Source organism: Saimiri boliviensis, chromosome 11, assembly GCF_048565385.1.
Source record: "Saimiri boliviensis isolate mSaiBol1 chromosome 11, mSaiBol1.pri, whole genome shotgun sequence".
In the NCBI taxonomy this organism is placed as follows: domain Eukaryota; kingdom Metazoa; phylum Chordata; class Mammalia; order Primates; family Cebidae; genus Saimiri; species Saimiri boliviensis.
Window position 1 is genome coordinate 39,756,742 of NC_133459.1, and position 18,435 is coordinate 39,775,176.

Below are 18,435 nucleotides of genomic sequence, written 5' to 3' on the forward strand. Positions count from 1 at the left end.
CTCTACAAAAATTAGCCGTGTGGCGGCACATGCCTGTAATCCCAGCTACTCAGGTGGCTGAGCCAGGAGAATCACTTGAACCTGGGAGGTGGAGGTTGCAGTGAGCTGAGATTGCGCCACTGCACTCCAGCCTGGGTGATGAGACTCCATCTCAAAAGAAAGAAAAGATAAGTGCATGGATTGTGTTGGCAGAAGTACACATTCTGCTGGTGAGGTATCAAATGGGGGGGGGGTGTCCGTCAGAAATCTGGGGTCTGGAAGGAGAACCAGGGGTGTGGATGTGGTCCCACTGCTCCTGCCCTGAGGCCTGGGCAAGGGGAGCTCCTGAATGCTGCACACCATGTATTAATCACCAGTGGGCCTCTGGAGCTGGGCCAGTGCTGGTCTGACCTGCTGATCACAGCTGTTTCCCTTCCTGCCTTGGTTGGTTGGCCCCCTGGTCCTGTGATAGCCTAAGTATAAGCAGTTGGTGGGTAGGCATGAGAAGTTAGTATCAGGAAGAGGGCCTGTGTGCTAGGTAAGCATTTAACACAGATGGACACATTAATCCCTGACCAGGGAGTTTGCTATAGGCTGTTTCACAGTGTAAGGAACTGATATAAAAAGAAATGTTATCTAGTGAAGGAGGTAGATAATTTGGTTAGTCATATGGAATTTCTGACTGCAAGTGGAGAATTGTCTGTTAGTGGCACTGTTAAGAGGCTGGGTGCTGTGGAGAAGGATTGCTTGCATAGGGGTGGATGTAGTCGATGTGTGAGGTCTTGAAAATGTCTGATTGTGTAGGAATTATAAATTTAGCTTCTAATTATTCATATTAAGCTCCTTCTGTTGTTCTGCCATGAAAAACAGGCTTAGTTTCCCATGGCAGCTGATTAGAAATTCTAACTTTTCTACTTTAATATACATCATGTAATTCATTTTTTTTTTCTTTCAAAACAGGGATGATACTTCAAGAGACCCTTCAAACTTGGGTCAGGTTTACAGCTCTGACGTTACACTTGGCTTTCGACACTTTCTTTAAATTATGTTTTTATTAAGATTATTTTATTATGGGGAAAGGTATTTGGGAAACTTGTCACTTGCATGTCCCATCATGTGTACTGGCTCCTCCGTGCTGTCTGCCTGTTTTGTGACATTCTCCTTGCAGTTCTTGAGATGCAGCAGAACATTGGGATGGGAACCGATGGTGGGTGGGGCTGCAGAGTGCCCCATTGGTCACCTGTTTCTCAACTACCTCGTGTCATTGCAGATGCTAGTGTGTTGCCTGTCGCTTTCCCTTGGATGCTTAGACCGTTATAAAGTGGGCCACCTGGACTTACTGAGCATGGGTAGAGGATTTTAGCTAGGATTCGAACACTTGGTGCTGGGAACCTAAGGGTGTTGCTTGCCATTAAGCTATGAAACCAGAGACAAAATCTCTATACTGCCCTGAGTTGGGGGGATTCTTAGTGCCAACTGTGGCTGGTCCTCATCATCCAAAAGAGAGGGTCAGTTTGGTGTCACATGAAACACCAAGATGTCTGTCTCTGAAGTATGATGTTAAAATCCCCATGCCTCTGGCTGCGCTTGCTATTTCTGGGGCTGGGAAACAACTCCTTGCATCAAGGGGTCACTTGAAAAGAACAAAGAATCTTTTGGGGAAGCTTCCTCTAAAACCCTCTCACAGACAGACAGCTTGGACTCGAGGGTACGTTTTTTTCTTCCAGGATGGTGTTACCGCAGTGGAAAGGGCAGTATGAAGTCATTTTCTTAATGTGAGCTAACGATAGGCACAGCCGTGTGCCACTGTATTCTTGCTGGACTCAATGTGTGATTCTTAACTTAAGAAATAAATAATGCGGAACAAGAGACACGCTTTGCTTCTCACTCTCTTTATGTCACTGGCCGGTGGGGAAGCGTCTTAAGCATGGTGCTGGGCGTGCCTGTGTGCAGTCATCTGACTTGTTAGTCAGTGTCTTTAGCCTTAAGTCTGCAGACGACCTGAGAGCTTGTTTAAAAACTAAGAAATGAGGATTTCGTTTTCATAGGAACCAGAATTTTTCATGAAGCTTCAAATACAGCTTCTCAGCTTGTAGAGTGAGATGAAAAGGTGCGGGTGCTTAGTATGCTACTGCATGACTGAAGAAGGGGAGGGATAAGCATGGTTTAGGAAGGCGGTCCTTTCCTCTGCCAGGCACTGGATGTGGGTACCCCATATACACAGCCAGGGAGCAATGGGCCGGACTCTTCAGCAGCAGAACTGCTTGTTATGGTGCTTTGAATGTGGCTGATTGAGCACAATTCTAACCCCTTCTCCCACCTGGTGGTCCCAGCAAATAGCCTTCATTTTATTTTATTTTATTTTATTTTTTTGAGTCAGTATCTCACACTGTTGCCCAGGTTGGATTGCAGTAGCACAAACACGGCTCAGTGCAGTCGCAACCTCCTAGGCTCACAAGATCCTCCTGTCTCAGCCTCCCAAGTAGCTGGGACTACTACACCAAGTAGCTGGGTGCACCCGACCATGCCCACCTAATTAATTTTTTTTATGCAGACAGGGTCTTGCCATGTTGACCAGGCTGGAATTGAACTCCTGGCCTCAAGTGATCCTCCCACCTCGGCCTCCCAAAGTGTGGGGATTACAGGCATGAGCCATTGCACCTGATCAGTAGTGTTTTGTTTTTGTTTTTAAACATTCCTCAGACTGAGGGTCAGACATGCCCATTGGTGACATGATGGCTCCCCACAATGGCTGGATGTGTGGGTGGCGTGGAAAACCCTCCCAGTAGTCATGTTCCTGCTCTTACCTTTAAGATCACTTTGGCTGATCAGCTGTCAAATGCTGGCCATATATGTAAGGTTTCTGAAAAAAGATTGCAAATGGTCTCCAGGGCTGGCAAGCAGCCCTGCCACCCTGGCTATAGCAGATAGGATAGGGCTGAAGCTGGATTTACAGGAGGGCACCCTGTGCCCAGTGTTTACTGACCAGGGCCCAGAGGTGGGGTAGAAAGCTAGCCACATTCCTCCTGTGGCCTTCCCGTAAACTTCCCTTAGTCCGGGGGATCTGGGCTGGTTCTTAGCAGTCGAGCGGCAGGACTGAAGCCTGACTTCACCCTTCCTTCCTAGAAATCTGCTGTTTTTCCCCCAGAAAACATTTCTGAGGATTGTGATGCCTGGACTAGCATTTAGCATGGCACCTGGACCATGGAAGGTGCACAGAAAATGTCACTCCTCCATCTTCTTAACACATTTGCAGAGTTTTCGAGCAGCCTTGGTGACCTTGGGGTAGCTCAGTGGGTGAGCAGCAGTTTGCCAACCTGCCATGATGCAGGCACCTGTCATCCCATTGGTCCCCATAACCAGCATGGATGGCAGCCGAGGCAGGGGTTGCATGCTGTTTGCTAAGTGGTAAAAGCAGGTCTCAGAGCACTTGTGATGGCCCAGGAGATGTCACCTGGCGCTGAATGGAGGGGCTGGGGTTCCAGAGTTCTCATCTGTGGATGTGGCCAGGAGCCTCAGTTTTAGGGGATCAACTGAAGTGTGTTCCATGGGACACCAGCCCTGTGAAATGCCCTGTTCAACAAGGTCTGGCAATTTTCTGGTGGCTCAGACTCCAAATTTAGGAGTATTCTTAATTGTCTCATCAGCAGGTATTTGTTGGGTGACTACTACATGCCAGCCATGCCCAAACTTCCCTGTGCCCCAGAGCAGGTATTCAGAGGGAGAAACACCAAATGTTAAGTTAGAGTGTGGCAGTTCATATATGGAGAAAAAGGATGGAAGCAAGCAGGGGAGTGGCAGTGCTGGGAGGGTGGTAGCTTTAAAATAGGGTGAGTGGGAAAACTGAGCATGGACTTGAAGGTGGAGAGGAAAGGAAACGGGCAGCTTTCTCGTGCAGAGGCCTCGGGGCAGGAGTGCACAGGGTAGGTGTGGCTGAAGTGGCCTGCGCAGGGGCGGAAGACACTGAGGTCAGGTGGGCTAGGTCGTGGAGAACCATGTAGGCCAGCATTTGGGCTTTGCTCTTGAAGTGGAGAATTTGGAGGGCTGTGGGCGCAGGCACGGCATGAATGTGATCAGACTCTGGCTTTACAGTCTGATTTGGCTAGTGGAGACAGCAGGAGAAACGGCCAGAGGCAGGAAGCCTCCAGTGGCCGGAGGGGTCTGTTTTTCTGTTTTTTGTTTTTGTTTTTGTTTTTGTTTTTGTTTGTTTGTTTTAAGCTAATGGCCTTACTGGGCCAGAGGGGTCTTGGAAAGGAACTGAAACCATTAGCGTGAGGTGTTGCTCTGTGCCACAGCTGGCATAGACACAGGGCATTGCCCTGATGGTGAAAAAATGCCTGTGCCCCTAGCCATTGTCACTGTCTTATAGATGAAGAACTGAAGCACAGAGGCACAGCATTTTGCCCCACGGCACCTGGTCTTTAAGTCAGAGCTGGCCTGGAGCCTGAGGGGCTGGGCTTCCTGCCCTCACATGTCTGTCCTCTGCCTCCTGGACAGAGGTGGGCTGGGCATGGGACTAATGACCCTGCAGCATCTGACCAGCTGACCAAGTTTCCTAGAAAGAACCATTCTTGTCCCAGGTGCATGTAATTTATTATGGAGCTTTGACAGTCACAAGTTCCAGCAAATTGGGTGGGGGCTGCATGGTGGCCTCTTGCCCTGTAACCAGTCACCAAATATGCCATGCCATTTGCGAGGGCCTTTCCTGAGACGACCGATCTCTGGCACTGTCTAGCCAACTGGAGTCACAGACCTCAACCTGGGCCAAATGAGTGTTTTAGGGAAAGGGACAATCTCTTACAGCTCAGCTCTAGGGGAGCTCTGGAACTCAGCCTTAGGGGAACACCTTCTTTCTGAAAGTAAGCTTGCTTGGAGACAGGGCTGAGACCAATTTCTTAGCTAAACAGATTGGGGTCTGTCAGGGTTGAAGCCACATGGGCACCTGCTCGTGTGCCATGTTGAAGAAGCCCCTGTCCACGTCTCAGTGGCCCGCATGGGCTTTATTGGTCAGCCTTAGGCTCAAATGGGAAACCCCTGCATCTTGGGTGGAGAGCTCCACGCCGTCTTGCCGCTCCCCAGGCCCTCACAGGACACAGCAGGTGCAAGACACCGGCCTGCGCTGCTGCAGCTGCTCCTGGAGCTGCTCTTTCTCCATCGTCAGCGCCTTCACCTTCTCCTCCAGCTTGCCCAGCTCCACCAGCCACCTCTGAGGGGATATGGGAGATGCACGTGGCCAAGCCCGCATGGTCTCAGGCCTGTCCATCCTCCATCTGGGGCCAAACTGAGGAAGGCAAAGCCCAGCGAGCCTGGGAGCCTTCTCAGCTAGAGAAGTCAGGCCCCTCGGCCTGCTGCTGCCTTTGACATCAGTCTGAGGGAAGCTGCTGGCTACTGACCCTGGAAGGGGGCCGCCTCCATGCCGGCAGGCCATGTCCCACCTCACTGCCGGCCCCTTGTCCTCCACTCTCCCCTGCTTCCCTCTTGAAAAAGCTCTTCCTTGGAACTGTGTCCAGCACCCCTCCACCCCTTTTCTTTAGGGCCTCCCCTAAAATACAGTGAACAGTCCTTGGGGTTTTCTGGTGACTTCTCAACATTCCAATCTCCCTGCTCCCTCAGCCACTCAAGATCGAGTGCGTTAACTGCCCAAGTAGGAGGTAAGGGGTTTCAGGCACCCATGAAAGGAAGTTACTGCATAGATTTTTAAAAGGAGAGGGCATGGGCCTCTCCCTCCCCCCTAGCCACCTAACCGTGGAGGACAGGATATGGTGTGATTTTAATCTAACCCCTTGGGTTAAACAAGGTAATGCAGGGCCCAAGGAACCATGGTGGCTTGCCCTGGTTTGCTCAGTGGGTGGCTAAAGGAGTCTGGGGTCAGCTCTGCCCCACCCTGCCCTGCCCACTGGCCTCAGCTTCTGTACCTGCCTGTACCACTCCTGGATGGCGCTGACGGACAGTGGGCCCTGGATGCTCCCATCACGCCGCAGAAACACCTCGCCCTGGTCTGTCTGGTAGAGCTGCGGCTGGCTCTGGGCCTTGGGGGTGTGCACAGTCAGGCGGATCACCTTGGTAGGGGCAACATCAGTTCTGAAGGCACTAACCCTCATGGTTGGCAGTCCCCTTCCTGCCAGGCCACTCAAAATCGCTCACTGCTTCCTTAGGGCAGCCTGTCAGGGCTGGCATGGGGACATCCCCAGCCTCTTCTCCTGTGGCCCCTAGTCCTGTCCCTGCCCCAGCACTGCCTGGCAGAGAGTGATGACAGATGACAGGCCCAGAGGCCTTCATGTCCTTCAGGCTTACCTTGAGGGGGACGCTGGTCTCCGAGGTACTGATCACAGGGATGAAGGTGAGGGTGTAGGCGTCAGGAAAGACCTGGGGCTTGAAGCCCTGTAGGATGGAGTCCACCAGCAGCCGTGTGCGGTCCTCGTCACGGTGGCCACAGCGGATGCCCTGCACCAGGCCGCTGTCCTCTACTCCCACAAGCAAGCTGCCGCCCTCGCTGTTGAGAAAGGCGCACACGTAGCGCCGCACGTGGTGCTTGAAGGCCAGGCTTAGGTACTCGCCGCTGCCCCGCTTGAACTCCATGTTGCGGGTCTCGCTGCCCAGGAAAGCACCCTGGAAGAGCTGCTCCTTGCCCACGATCTCCTGGTGCACAATGGCACTATCGGAGCACACGCCACTGGGCCGGGTCTGGCAGCTCTGATGCTGCCAAGCCTGGGGCCTATCAGGCTGCTTGTATGTAGGCCAGGCGGGCAGCGGAACACTAGAGCCTGGGTTAGGGCTGGGGCCAGGGTTCAGGCCACTGTCTTCCTCCTTCTGGGTGGGAGTCAAGAATGAGTGTGTGGGTCCAGAAAGAAAATGAGAGCCCTGACCTTGAGAAGGACTGCAAGAACCCCCAGTCAGACCCCTGCTGTGGCCCGACTCTCACGGCCATCCTGATGTCCCTCACTGGGCCGAGTGGCCCAGCTGTGCCCACCTTCCTGCAGCCGAGGCAGGAAACCCTGCTGGATCGAGGGTTCCAGCTGGCACTCCTTCCTCCGCAGAGCTGGGCTCTTCCCAGGTGAGCTGTGGGATGCCTGGTGGGGAAGAGATTTCTGCTTCCCAGGGCTGGGTGCTGGGACACGTGTGGGCCAGTTTTTTCTTACTTGGATTGCAGATAGGCCCCTGAGGCCCAGAGCCAGATCATTCTAACAGATACCTCAGCACCCTGTGACAGACCTGCAGTACCCTGAATGGAGAGGGACTCCCAAACACCCCACCCACTTCCTGATCTCAAACCTTTGCCCACTACTTTCTGGGCCATTGACAAGTCTACCCTAATCTCCACTTCCTTCTATGCCTCCTGAGTTCCTTTTTGTGGTTTCTGTGCTGCCCCAGGGTTTGGTATGAGCCTTCTCGGGGCCATTTCTAGTCTGGGCCTCCCCAGCCAGCCCCAGCCCAACCTCCCTTCTTCCACGCTCACCCTTTCCAGTCGACCCTCCTTAGTGATGCTAACTTCTAGGCAGATTGCTACTTCATGAGCATGGGCTTGGGTGAGGAGACTAGGAAACCAGCCCTGCAGCTCCCCAGAGAAGATGAATTTATCAGTCTTAGAAACAGGATAAACTGGCTGGGTGCAATGGCTCATGCTGTAATCCCAGCACTTTGGGAGGCCCGAGGTGGGTAGATCATGAGGTCAGGTTATCGAGACCATCCTGGTCAACATGGTGTAACCCTGTCTCTACTAAAATACAGAAAAGTAGCCGGACATGATGGCGCACACCTGTCGTCCCAGCTACTCGGTAGGCTGAGGCAGGAGTATTGCCTGACGATAGAGCAGGAGTCCATCTCAAAAAAAAAAAAAGTTAAACTTCATACAGATATGAAATTGAGTTGAAAAGTAAAGCCACAGAGCCTTTTAGTTCTGCAATAGTTTTCACACCAAAAGAAAAAAAAAACCAAGATCACTGCCTCATGGAGGGACCCACCCTAACTTCCCATGTCCCAGTAAAGCCAGCTCTTTAGCCTTGCTTTGGACTATAGCCTTGGTGACCTGGCCCTGCCCTACTTTACGACCCAACTTCCTTCTGCAGCACCCCCTGCAGCCTTTAGCAGGAGCTCCAGGGACACCAAATGCCTCGCACTTCTGCAGACACGACACTCCCTCTAAGCCCCCAGGTTCCCTCTGCATGTTCTGTTTCCCTTGCCTGGAATGTCCTCTTCAGGTACCTGTCCAACTCCCTAAGTCCCAGCCTGGATTTCACTTCCCCTGTGAATCTGTCCCCAGAGAGCAGGGTATTCCTTCCTATGTCCTCTCATAGCTCTGAGCGCAGCTACCTTGCAGCTCTGTGGGTGGCTGTCCGGCTCTGCCCACAGATGCAGGTCTCCTTGGGGGTCTGGCTGGGTCTCTCATCCCTGCCTTATTCCTGGCACAGAGTGGGTGTTCATGTTCGTCAACTGAAAAAGTGAGGTGGGCCAAGGAGTGGCCCTGTGACTTCTAGGGTCTCCCAGGCCCAGAGGCTGGAATGCAAAAGGGCCCAAGGAGGAGGCCGCCCCACAGCCTTTCTTCACGAAGCAACCATCGGGCTAGAGGCAAACTGAGGGTCAGTGTCTTTCTGGGAGAAAGCTGGCAGTACCAGCCACAAGCCATGGTCATTTGAGTAGCAGCCCCCAAGTTTGCAGATTTGTCCCTGCTTCCTCAGAGATACCCCTCTGCCCCAACTCTGCAGGCCACTCCCACCCGGGGGTCTCTCTCTGGGGGTGAGGCTTTGGAGCTTGCTTGGGAAAGGTCCCACTTACGTGTCTGTGGCTGAAGGGCCCTTGAGCCTCACTCAGTAGCAGCACCTTTCCATGGGCTGCCAGCTCCTTGAGGATTAGGTGCTCCTCCAGGGCTGTCTGCAGGCGCCAGGGGAGGGAGGCCAGGGTGTCCCTGCGGATGGTCACCCGCACCAGTGCATAGGCCTTCCGCGGCCGCCTCACCACCTCGATGTGCTCCCGTCCCACCGGCAGCTCCAGCCGCTCCAGGGCATCTCGCAGCAGGCAGGCGAGCACCGGCACTGAGAACTGAGGGTTCAGATGGCCCACATAGAGAGTGTGTGCCGAGGGAGCCTCTTCGAGGTCGGAGTATTCCGTCAGGGATGGCTCCGCAGGGAGCTCCGGCAGGGACTCCTCATCCCAGTACTCCAGCAGGGACGCTGACACCTGTGTTTGCACTGATCTCTTCCTGGAGGTCATGGGAAGGCTCTCCCTGGGAAGGGATTCCAGGATTCCTCACTGCTGGCTGCTCCTCCCAGGGTCTGGGTTCTCAGTGTGGCTTAGGGGCTTCCAGAGGACTCAGGGAGTATCCTGGCTCCTGGGAGGCACACAGACTGGCAGAGGCTGGGCAGGGCCAGAGAGGGTGGGAGGGCAGAGGGCAAGCAGGAAAGGGCCCACCTGCGTGAGGCCTAAGACGGGAAAGCGGAGTCAGGCAGACTGAGCTGGACACAGCGCCTGTGGGGAGCCTGAGGGGATCTGCCCAGAGCGGCAGAAGGGACCAGAACTCGGGTCGCTGAGAGCTCCAGCATTTGAGTGGCACCAGGGGTCCTATCTTTCCTCCCCGGCCCACAGGCTAGGGGCCTCCTAGGTGCTCTCAGGGTTTCCTGCCTAACAGAAGGTCACTCCTGCCTCTAGGCACGCGTCAGAGAAAACCTTTAAACAGGTCCTCCTGGAGAAGAGGCCTTCATCCAGGATTCTGAGGACTGGTAGGTGACTTCTCTGCTGCTCTAAAAGCCAATGTGAGGCCACTGGGGGCTCACACTAGGCAGCGCTCGGGCAGAGGCTTTCAAAGCAGAGATTCTCATGATTTTTGACACACTGATGAAAGAAGGCTATGGCCTCTCAGAAAAATGGCCTTTGCATATAAACCTATCACTTAAGGGGGCTCCTAGACCCTAAGAACTCCTAGTCTAGACTGAGTCTTCCATGTTTGGTTCAGAAAGCAGAAGTCAGGAGGGGCAGAATAAGGGTTAGAGTTGGGACCCCGGCATCCCCCGCCCCAAGTCCAGGGAGCCTCTCCTGAGCTGTGCACATATGTTTAACACCAGCCCCTCTACTGCTCCCCACACACCCAGGCAGCATCTTCTCAGATGGAATCCTTGAGGCAGTCAGCCTGGGGGCATTCAGGTCAAACAGGACACGAAGGAGTGGAGAGGCCTATGAGCTTTATGTCCTAGTGGCTCCGTTGGGAGCATGGGAGGTGCCTGCCCTGAACTCCCACAGCACCCCGACCCCTGGCCGATAGCTCTCAGGGCACTTGGAGGCTTGGCAGAACCAGGGTTAGAGGAAGTGGGCGGGGCCTGCACAGCTATCTCTGTGATCTCATGAGGCTCAACAATGCCTTCTTGGCCAGCCACAGGCATGCCAGGTGCAGGAAATCAGACAGGAAAACTTCTCAGCTCCCTGTGGGCCTCACCACACACTGGAATCAGACCCAGAGACCCACCCCCATGCAGCTTGGCCGTGGGACTCCCTCATTTTGACAGCTTCCAGAATATGAGAGCTGGAGACACTTCCTCCCTCTGTGGTCTCTCCAGACCCCAGTGCCCATATAGGGCACCTGTTGCCACCTCTTTCAGCACTGCTGCCTAAAGCTTCCACACCTCCCTCTTTAGTCACCAATTCCAGGCTTGACAGAGTGCTGACAGGCCCAGCTGCTCCCAAGATGGAGCAGGAGGCACATGGTGGGCTCCAGGGCTCCCCTGATGCCAGGCCCTTCTCTGTGCTGCAGACAGAGGCTGCTGTCCAGAAGAGCCCTGAAAAATCGGTTAAGCATAGCTATCTCTTCAGAAAGATGAGGTTGTTACCTGCTGTTTGAGAAACGAAGACGTGGGGGATGCGCAGCCTTTATTAGCGCAGGACTGACTAGGGCTTGTCATCCTGCAGAAGGCCAGCAGCACTTTCCCACACTGCTTCTGGAAGCCCCAACTGGGGGCAGTAAGGATAGGGCCAGAGTCAGATGCTTCAACTAAGGAAGCTGTCTGATAGTGTAGAGAAGCTGCCTTCCTTGTGAGCAGCCTTTCTGAAGATGTTACTATTTGTTTCCTAGGAGTGAGGCAGCAGTAAGCAGCTGGGACTACAGGTGTGTGCCACCACACCAGGATAATTTTTTTTTTTTTTTTTTGTAGAGCTGGGGTTTCATCATGTTGCTCAGGCTGGTCTCAAACTCTTGAGCTCAAGAGATCCTCCTGCCTTGGCCTCCCAAAGTTTTGGGATTACAGGCATGAGCCCGACCTCGTTTTATATGTGAGCAAACTAAGACCAAGAGAAGGGGAATGACTGGTTCAATGAATGCATAGTGATTTGGCTGTTAATTGATTAAAAAGACAGTGGTATCTATATTGGTTTTTATTTATAAACAGATTGACATAAAATAAGTCCAGATGGCAGCGTGAGTAGCTGTGCTGCTGACTTGCTTACAAGGAAGCATATGGACAGCAGAGTGAGTGAAACTGTCTCCAGCCTGGAAAACCTGCCCTCCTATCCACCTTAGGGCCTTCTTGGCCTAAGATCATCCAGCCTGATCTTCAACTGCAGTTCTGGCCAGGGCAAAGAGCTGTGGTGGGGGCAGTATGGGCAGGGACTCTCTTCCCACAGATGAGGCCTGGGGCTGCAAAAGGGCCCCATGAAGAGAAGAGAAGAGGACAGGGACCCTTCTCCTTCCCATATGGAGTGATGTGGTCAAGGCTTTATGGGTCTCTCCACTTCAAAGAGAAAATGCCCTAGCATAGTGTCCTCTGAAGAGGGGCCACACCTATCTGGAGACAGCCTCTCTGGGACCAGGGCAGGACAGTCTCCCTCCTCCTGAAACCCAGTGTCTAGTGTGGGAAGAGTAATTTAAAGGGTTTGCCCAAGTGCCAGAAACAATAAATTAACAATAGGATCTTTTTTAAAAAAAAGGCAGAGGTTTGCACCATGAGTTTGGATTCAGGGTAATCTGGTGAGAAAGTAGGAGCTGTGGGGTGATGGGGTGCCACACCAAGACCAGGGCAGAGCTGGCCTTTTCCTCCATCACTTGGAAGGCATTCAGTCTAAACTGGTGACAGGCCAGCCAGGCTTAAGAAATAAATAGAGGGGAACTTGGAGCCCCGGCAGAGCTGAGGGGAGGGAAGAGCAGCACCAGCCCTGGGCCCCACACTGTGGTCCTTCATGGAAGGACATATCATGGCAGCTGCGGCTAGGAGTGGTGGCTCCACACAGCCTCTTGGAGTCCTGAGGTGCACTGGAACCCCAATGAAGTGCCTGGGGTAGGCTGATACCCCTCATTCCTAGAAGACTGCCCCCACCTGCTGACCCCTTGGTTGTCTAGGCTGCCTCTCCTGGTTTAGAACTTGCCCTGTTTCAGCCGGTCAATGTGGTAGGAGAGCTTGAGCGCAGGCCCCAGCTTCAGGCCCATGTACTTCATCATCATGTCACTGCGCAGCAGCAGCAAGGCCTTGCCATCGATCTCCTGGGGGGTGGGAGGTGGGCAGAAGTGGAGGGGAAGTGCCATCAGAGTCCTGGTTGGTCTGACCACCCCAGCTTCTGATTACAGGCCATCTTGGGAAGTGCCAGCCACATGGGGTCCAGTTCACCTGCTGTGACGCTGAAGCCTACCTATTCTCACCCTTTGTCTCTAAGCATCCCTCCTCCCCCGAACATCTCGTACTGCCCCGCCAGGTGAGGCTCTCCACACATGTTCCTAATGAGAGGTCAGGCAGGGGTACCTACGTGTTTTCGAAAGAGGTCAGCATGGGGTCCAAGCTGAGGATCAGCTTCCCGGACAAACTGCATCACGTCCTCGACTGTCCATGAGGAGGGGTCCCGGCCACTCAGTCGAGAGGCATCCCGGCTCTCCAGGAATCGGTCCGACCCTGCAGGACAGGAGGGCACCCATCATAATGGGCGGGGACTAGTTTGTAAGTCCCCACCCTCTCCTTGGCACATCTCAGCGGCCTTCTAGGTGATGCTCACAGCAGTGCTAGACCATGAGCCGAGGAACTGGAGCTAGCTGAGGGAGGAAAGCATTTCCTCACAAAGGGAAAATCAAATCTTTGTTTTTAAAGGGTAGATCTGATTTTTGAAAATGGCCAGAAGAAATTTTGCATGGAAGCTATGATTCAGCCCAAACCTGAGACAGTAGTACAAACATGGTAAGCGGACTATTTGGGTGTTGTGGGGGGCCTGGTGAGTGGGGCTGTTTTTGTCTTGGCTCTGGGGGACCATTTCTAGAAACACTGGTAGCCGGGTAAGATTAGAGACAAATCCTTGGCATGTTGGCAAAAAAATGCCCTGGATTATTTTCCAAGACCTGAATAATAGGTGATCTCATTACAGCCTGATACACTAAGGCAGAAAACAGTTTTGTGTTTTTTTTAGATGTGGTCCTGCTCTGTCACCCAGGGGCTGGAGTACAGGGGAATAATCTCAGCTCACTGCAATTTCTGCCTCCCAGGTTCAAGTGATTGTCTTGCCTCATCCTACCGAGTAGCTGGGATTACAGGCATGCATGAATTTTTCTATTTAGTAGAGACAGTGTTTTACCACGTTGGCCAGGCTGGTCTCGAATTCCTGACCTCGAGTGATCCGCTCGCCTTGGCCTCCCAAAGCTGGGATTACAGGCATGAGCCACCATGCCTAGCCAGAAAACAGTTTTTGCTTTGGCTGCCAGGAATGTCAATGTTAATTTAGTGCTCTGCTTGGAGCTTTCATCTCAATTTTGACTCAGATATAACTCCTCCTGTTTCCCCTGTGGGATTTGGGATCTCTGTATTTTGACCATCATCTGTCAGAGATCTTTTATATGTTTTATTCTCTCTGCTTGAAATCTGTCCTCTTCTCTCCCTTCAATTTTTAATTTTCTTTGGGCAAGCTCCAACTTAACCAAAAGCAGGTCTTGGCTTCAAGAATTAGTTCCTTTATGAAACTTTTCTGGTCTAATCCCAAAATAAATGGTCTCACAAATAATTTAGTATATTCTTCTTGGTTACAGATCATTCTGTACCCATTTCCCCTCATCACACCATGCTAATAATCTCTATTTTCCATGAAGCAGTAAAGGAACCTTTAAAAAGGAATAATTAGGCTGGGCATTGGCTCATGCCTATAATCCCAGCACTTTGGGATATTGAAGTGGGAGGCTGCTTTAGCCCAAGAGTTCAAGACCAGCTTGGGCAACAAAGCAAGATCTCCATCTCTACAAAAATTTTTTACAAATTACCTGGTGTGGTGGCACATCCTTGTAGTCCTAGCTACTCAGAAGGCTGAGGCAGGAGGATTGTTTGAGCCCAGGAGTTCCAGGCTGCAGTGAGCTGTGATAGCACCACTAAAGTCCAGCCTGGGCAACAGAGCCAGATCCTGTCTCAGAACAAAACAAAACCAACCACCACCAACAACAAAAAACAGCAGTAATTGAACCATGTTAACTCTCTCTAAAAACTCAATGCAGTGGACTCCCTTTGCACATGAAGTGAAATCTGAACTCATTCCGGTGCTTGCCAGGGTCTATGAGGTACTCCATCAACTGAGCCTTCCTGCCTTTGGCCTCATTTCACTCTACAACCCCTGCTCGCAACTTACCCCTGCCTTACTGTGCCTCAAACTCACTAGACTTCTTTCTGCTTCTTGAATAAGTCATGCATTTATCCTTTGACATGCAATTTCCTCTGTCTGGAATGCTCTTTTCTAAAACCTTTTCATGCCTGACTCCTTCTCATCATTTGGGTCTTACCTCAAATACTGATTCTACAGAGAGGCCTTCCCTGATCTCCTAGTAAAAATACTCAATTCCCCACATGTTCTTTTCAATCCAATTACCCTAGTTTTTTTTTTTTTTTCTTTCCCCACAGTACATATTGTTACCTAAAATAATTTCATGGACTCAATAATTTCATGTTTTTTATCTGTCTTCTCCCTATACAATGTAAGCTCTCTCTTGTTCCCTGCTACGTTGCTGACATGTAAAGGAGTGCTGGTCTGCCACAGTAGCTGTTCAAACAAGTCTGTTAGGTAAGTGAATGATCACAGGTAACAGTTACGTGTATATTTTTCTTTCTTTCCAACTAGACTATGTCTCTACTGAGACAGGGTCCTTGCCTTGCTCATGTCTGTATCTACAACATCCAGAGGTGCCTTGTCACAAACTACCAAGTGGCAGAGCTAACACATACCTGTACACTGGGTGCAGTGGCTAACACCTGTAATCCCAGCACTTTGCGCGGCCAAGGCAGGAGGATCGCTTAAGGCCAGAAGTTTGAGACCAGCCTGGGCAATATTGTGAGACCCTGTCTCTACAAAACAAGTACAAAAATCAGCTGGGTATTGTGGTGTGCACCAATAGTCCCAGCTACTCTGGAGGCTGAGGTGGGAGAATGGCTTGATCCCAGGAGTTCAAGGTTAACAGTGAACTATGATCATGCCACTGCATTCCAGTTTGGGTGACAGAGTAAGACCCTGTTTCAAAAACAAACAAATAATAAACAAACAACCTCCCAACCCTCCCACATATCTGTTAAAGTAGAAGGGCCAAATATTTAACTCTCTTCTGCAAAGGTGAAGAATCTCCTCCCATTTTCCTTCATTCTGTGTCCCAGGTCTACAAAGTCAAAGTACACTTTGCCTGGCCTGGCCTGACCCAGCCCAGCCCAGCCCCTGCCTTTTGGAGAAAAGATTTTAGCATATCATCTTTTCAAGCTTATAGTCAGGCATTGACCAGACCAGGGGAAAAGTATGTTAGAGCCAACAGGGGCTGCTTAGTCACAGAAATCCCTATGGCTTTTTGGAGGTATTAGTAGATGGAAAGTTGGAGGGGGCTTTGTGAACCAGTAACTTCTCCCTGTCTTGAAAGTCCACTGTGGGCTGGGCACGGTGGCTCACGCCTGTAATCCCAGCACTTTGGGAGGCTGAAGTGGGCAGATCATGAGGTCAGGAGTTCAAGACCGGCCTGGCCAATATGTCTCTACTAAAAATACAAAAATGAGCTGGGCATGGTGGCGGGTGCCTGTAATCCCAACTACTCGGGAGGCTGAGGAAGGAGAATTGCTTGAACTCAGGAGGTGGAGGTTGCAGTGAGCTGAGATTGTGTCATTGTACTCAAGCCTGGGCAACAGAGCGAGACTCCATTACAAACAAAGAAACAAACAAAAAACACTGTTATGCTAAGAGAAGAACCAGGTGAGAGACTCTAGAGAACAGAGAGAAAATATGGGAAGAGAGTGTGTATATGCAAGGTTGTGTCCTTCTTGGACCATTAACTAATTCCTCTAATCAGAGGCTAGGTATCATATATACATACATACATGATATTATATACACATATATATGATAGTATATACAAATGCATGCTATTGACTGAATATGCATCCCCCTAAATTCTATGTTGAAATCCTGCGCCTTCCCACCCCACATGGTGATATACATTTGGAGATGGGAAATCTGGGCAGAGCCCTCATGAATGAGTTTAGTACTCTCATCAGAACAGGCTGCAGAGGGCTCCCTTGCCCCTTCGGCTATGCGAGGTTACAGTGAGAAGGTGGCTGTCTGTGAACCAGGAAGTAGGTCCTCATCAGACACCAAATCTGCTAGTGCCTTCATCTTGGACTTCTCAGTTTCCAATACTGTGAGAACTAAATTGTTGTTTATAAGCCGCCCAGTTCATGGTACTTTGTTAGAGCAGCTCTAATGGACTAAGATGATCCACATATATAACACTATATATTTATACGCCTGTCTGTCAGCCTATTCCCATTAGAATATAAACTCCATGGGGGCAGGTGGTAGGAAGTTGCTCATTTATATGGTGGTTAGGAGAGACATTCTGAAATGGTGAAATCTGAGCAAAGACCTTGAGGCAGAAGAGCAAATAGCACGTGTAGGATTTAGCAGGAAGGCCAATGTGTCAGAACAAAGCAAATGAGGGAGAAAGTGGTATGAAATAACACTTAGAGGCATGGATGTGTGTGTTGAAGAAGAGGAGGGAAGTAGCAGTGAAGATAACAGAGGACCTTGTATGCCACAGAAAACCAGTGGCTTTTCTGAGTGAAACAGGTAGGTTTTGAGCACAGGAGTTACATGAACCAACTTGCAATGAGCAGGATCACTCTCATTGTTTATGTTAATAACAGACTTCAGGACACATGGATAGAAGCAAGGGAGACCAGTTAAGAAGGAGGCTATTAGGGCAGATGCAGTGGCAGATGCAGTGGCTCATGCCGGTAATCCCAGTACTTTGGGAGGCCGAGGTGGGCAGATTGCTTGAGCCCAGGAGTTTGAGACCAGCCTAGGCAACATGGCCAAACTTGACATCTCTGCGAAAAATTAGCTGGGTGTGATGATGTGCCCCTGTAGTCTCAGCTACTCAGAAGGTAGCTTGAGAGGAAGATCGCTTAAGCCCAGGAGGTTGAGGCTGCAGTGAGCCATGATTGAGCCACTGGACTCCAGCCTGGGTGACAGAGTGAGAGAAACTGTTTTAAAAAAAAAAAAGAAAAAGAGGAGGCCGTTATGATAATCCAGGCAAGAGAACACTGTGGCATGAACTAACAGGGTGGTAGTGGTAAAATGTGACCTGATACATAAACAATATTCTATAAATTAGAAAGAACCCCAACCTTTGTCAACTCATTTGACCTTTAAAATAGCCTTTGAAGGAGGTATCATACTATCTTTAGTTCAGAGGGGAGTGGACTCTGAAAAGAGACGGGAAGGACTTGCCCTGTCTTTTTCTATTCCCTCTGCAGACAGCCTATGGCAAAGCTCTACCCACCGCCCCTCAATGTGTATAGCTGACACTTACTCTTCAAGGAGAGCTGGTTGTCTGTCTGAGCATGACTAAGGCAGGTGAGGCACATCCAAAAGAGGACAACTAACAAGCTCATGCCTAATAATCGTGGTTAATGCAGTAACAGAGGAAACAGACTCAACATCCAAATTCTTTAAGACAAACAATTCTAGGGCTAGCCAAATGAATCTTTTCATAGTGTTATGAAGACCATCAGGCCGTAAAGAGATTTATGCAATGACCTGGCAGACAGACTCACAGTGTGTCTCCAAAGAAGGGTGGAGATGCCTAGGGGACAACAGTACCATTTGAGGCCAGTGCCAGGAGGGCAGCCTATCACAAAGTACTCTTCTCAGAAACAGGGCCTTGGGGAAGATAAAAATAACAATAACTCCCCTCATACCTGGGGAACGATTTAGTTTCCAAAATGATTCCATATCCCTTCTTTCATTTGATCCTTTTAACACTCCTGTGGAAAGACCAGGTTGGTGTCACCATCTCCAGTTTGCACATGAGGAACATTCTGCATATGAGGAAGACCTGAGAGGTGAGACAACTGACCCAAATCTCATGGCAAGGCAGCTGAGGCTAGAATCAATGCCCAGCTCTGCCTCTACCTGAGATCCCTTTAGATTCCATTTTGCTGCCTTGCTGGGTTTAGGGTAGGGGTAGGGGCACCACAGGCTTCTTCCCAC

At 50.9% G+C, this 18,435-nt stretch overlaps 3 protein-coding genes across 25 annotated transcripts in view; 1 reads left to right on the forward strand and 2 right to left on the reverse strand.

The window, feature by feature from the left end:
- The window catches only part of CTPS1 (CTP synthase 1), a 34,024-nt gene extending 32,176 nt beyond the window's left edge, over positions 1 to 1,848 (forward strand). For both annotated transcript variants that reach the window (XM_010347522.2, XM_074380629.1), the window contains exon 19: positions 940 to 1,848. The gene's annotated coding sequence lies outside the window, so the exon portion shown is untranslated. The remainder of the gene's footprint in view (positions 1 to 939) is intronic.
- SLFNL1 (schlafen like 1) lies at positions 1,542 to 9,190 on the reverse strand. 3 transcript variants are annotated; one of them, XM_010347520.2, is made up of 4 exons: positions 8,752 to 9,190; positions 6,274 to 6,786; positions 5,895 to 6,038; positions 1,542 to 5,185 (listed from the first exon to the last, which is right to left on the reverse strand). In XM_010347520.2, exons 1-4 carry the CDS (start codon positions 9,184 to 9,186, stop codon positions 5,063 to 5,065), a joined length of 1,215 nt encoding a protein of 404 aa, XP_010345822.1. In that variant the 5' UTR covers positions 9,187 to 9,190; the 3' UTR covers positions 1,542 to 5,062. The 3 variants fall into 3 exon arrangements, with proteins under 3 accessions (XP_010345822.1, XP_010345821.1, XP_010345823.1); XM_010347519.2 differs by having other exon boundaries at positions 6,274 to 6,789; XM_010347521.3 differs by lacking the exon at positions 5,895 to 6,038 and having other exon boundaries at positions 6,274 to 6,789.
- SCMH1 (Scm polycomb group protein homolog 1) overlaps positions 9,182 to 18,435 on the reverse strand; it is a 220,635-nt gene continuing 211,381 nt past the window's right edge. For 6 of the 20 annotated variants that reach the window (XM_074380613.1, XM_074380614.1, XM_074380624.1 and 3 more), the window contains 3 exons: positions 18,144 to 18,209; positions 12,697 to 12,839; positions 9,182 to 9,395 (listed from right to left, as the gene is read on the reverse strand). In XM_074380613.1, coding sequence (XP_074236714.1) covers positions 9,267 to 9,395; positions 12,697 to 12,839; positions 18,144 to 18,209 — 338 coding nt within the window. In that variant the 3' untranslated portion in view covers positions 9,182 to 9,266. The other 14 variants (XM_074380628.1, XM_074380618.1, XM_074380620.1 and 11 more) reach the window with 5 other exon arrangements.

Bases quoted from the DNA above. Each gene is read 5' to 3' on its own strand.
- SLFNL1 (XM_010347519.2), bottom strand. From the start codon at position 9,186: ATGACCTCCAGGAAGAGATCAGTGCAAACACAGGTGTCAGCGTCCCTG. The intron at 6,790-8,751 runs GTAAGTGGGACC...ACTCCCACCCAG, and splicing joins GGCCCTTCAGCCACAGACAC to AAGGAGGAAGACAGTGGCCT. The intron at 5,186-5,894 runs GTACAGAAGCTG...ATATCCCCTCAG, and splicing joins TCCAGGAGTGGTACAGGCAG to AGGTGGCTGGTGGAGCTGGG.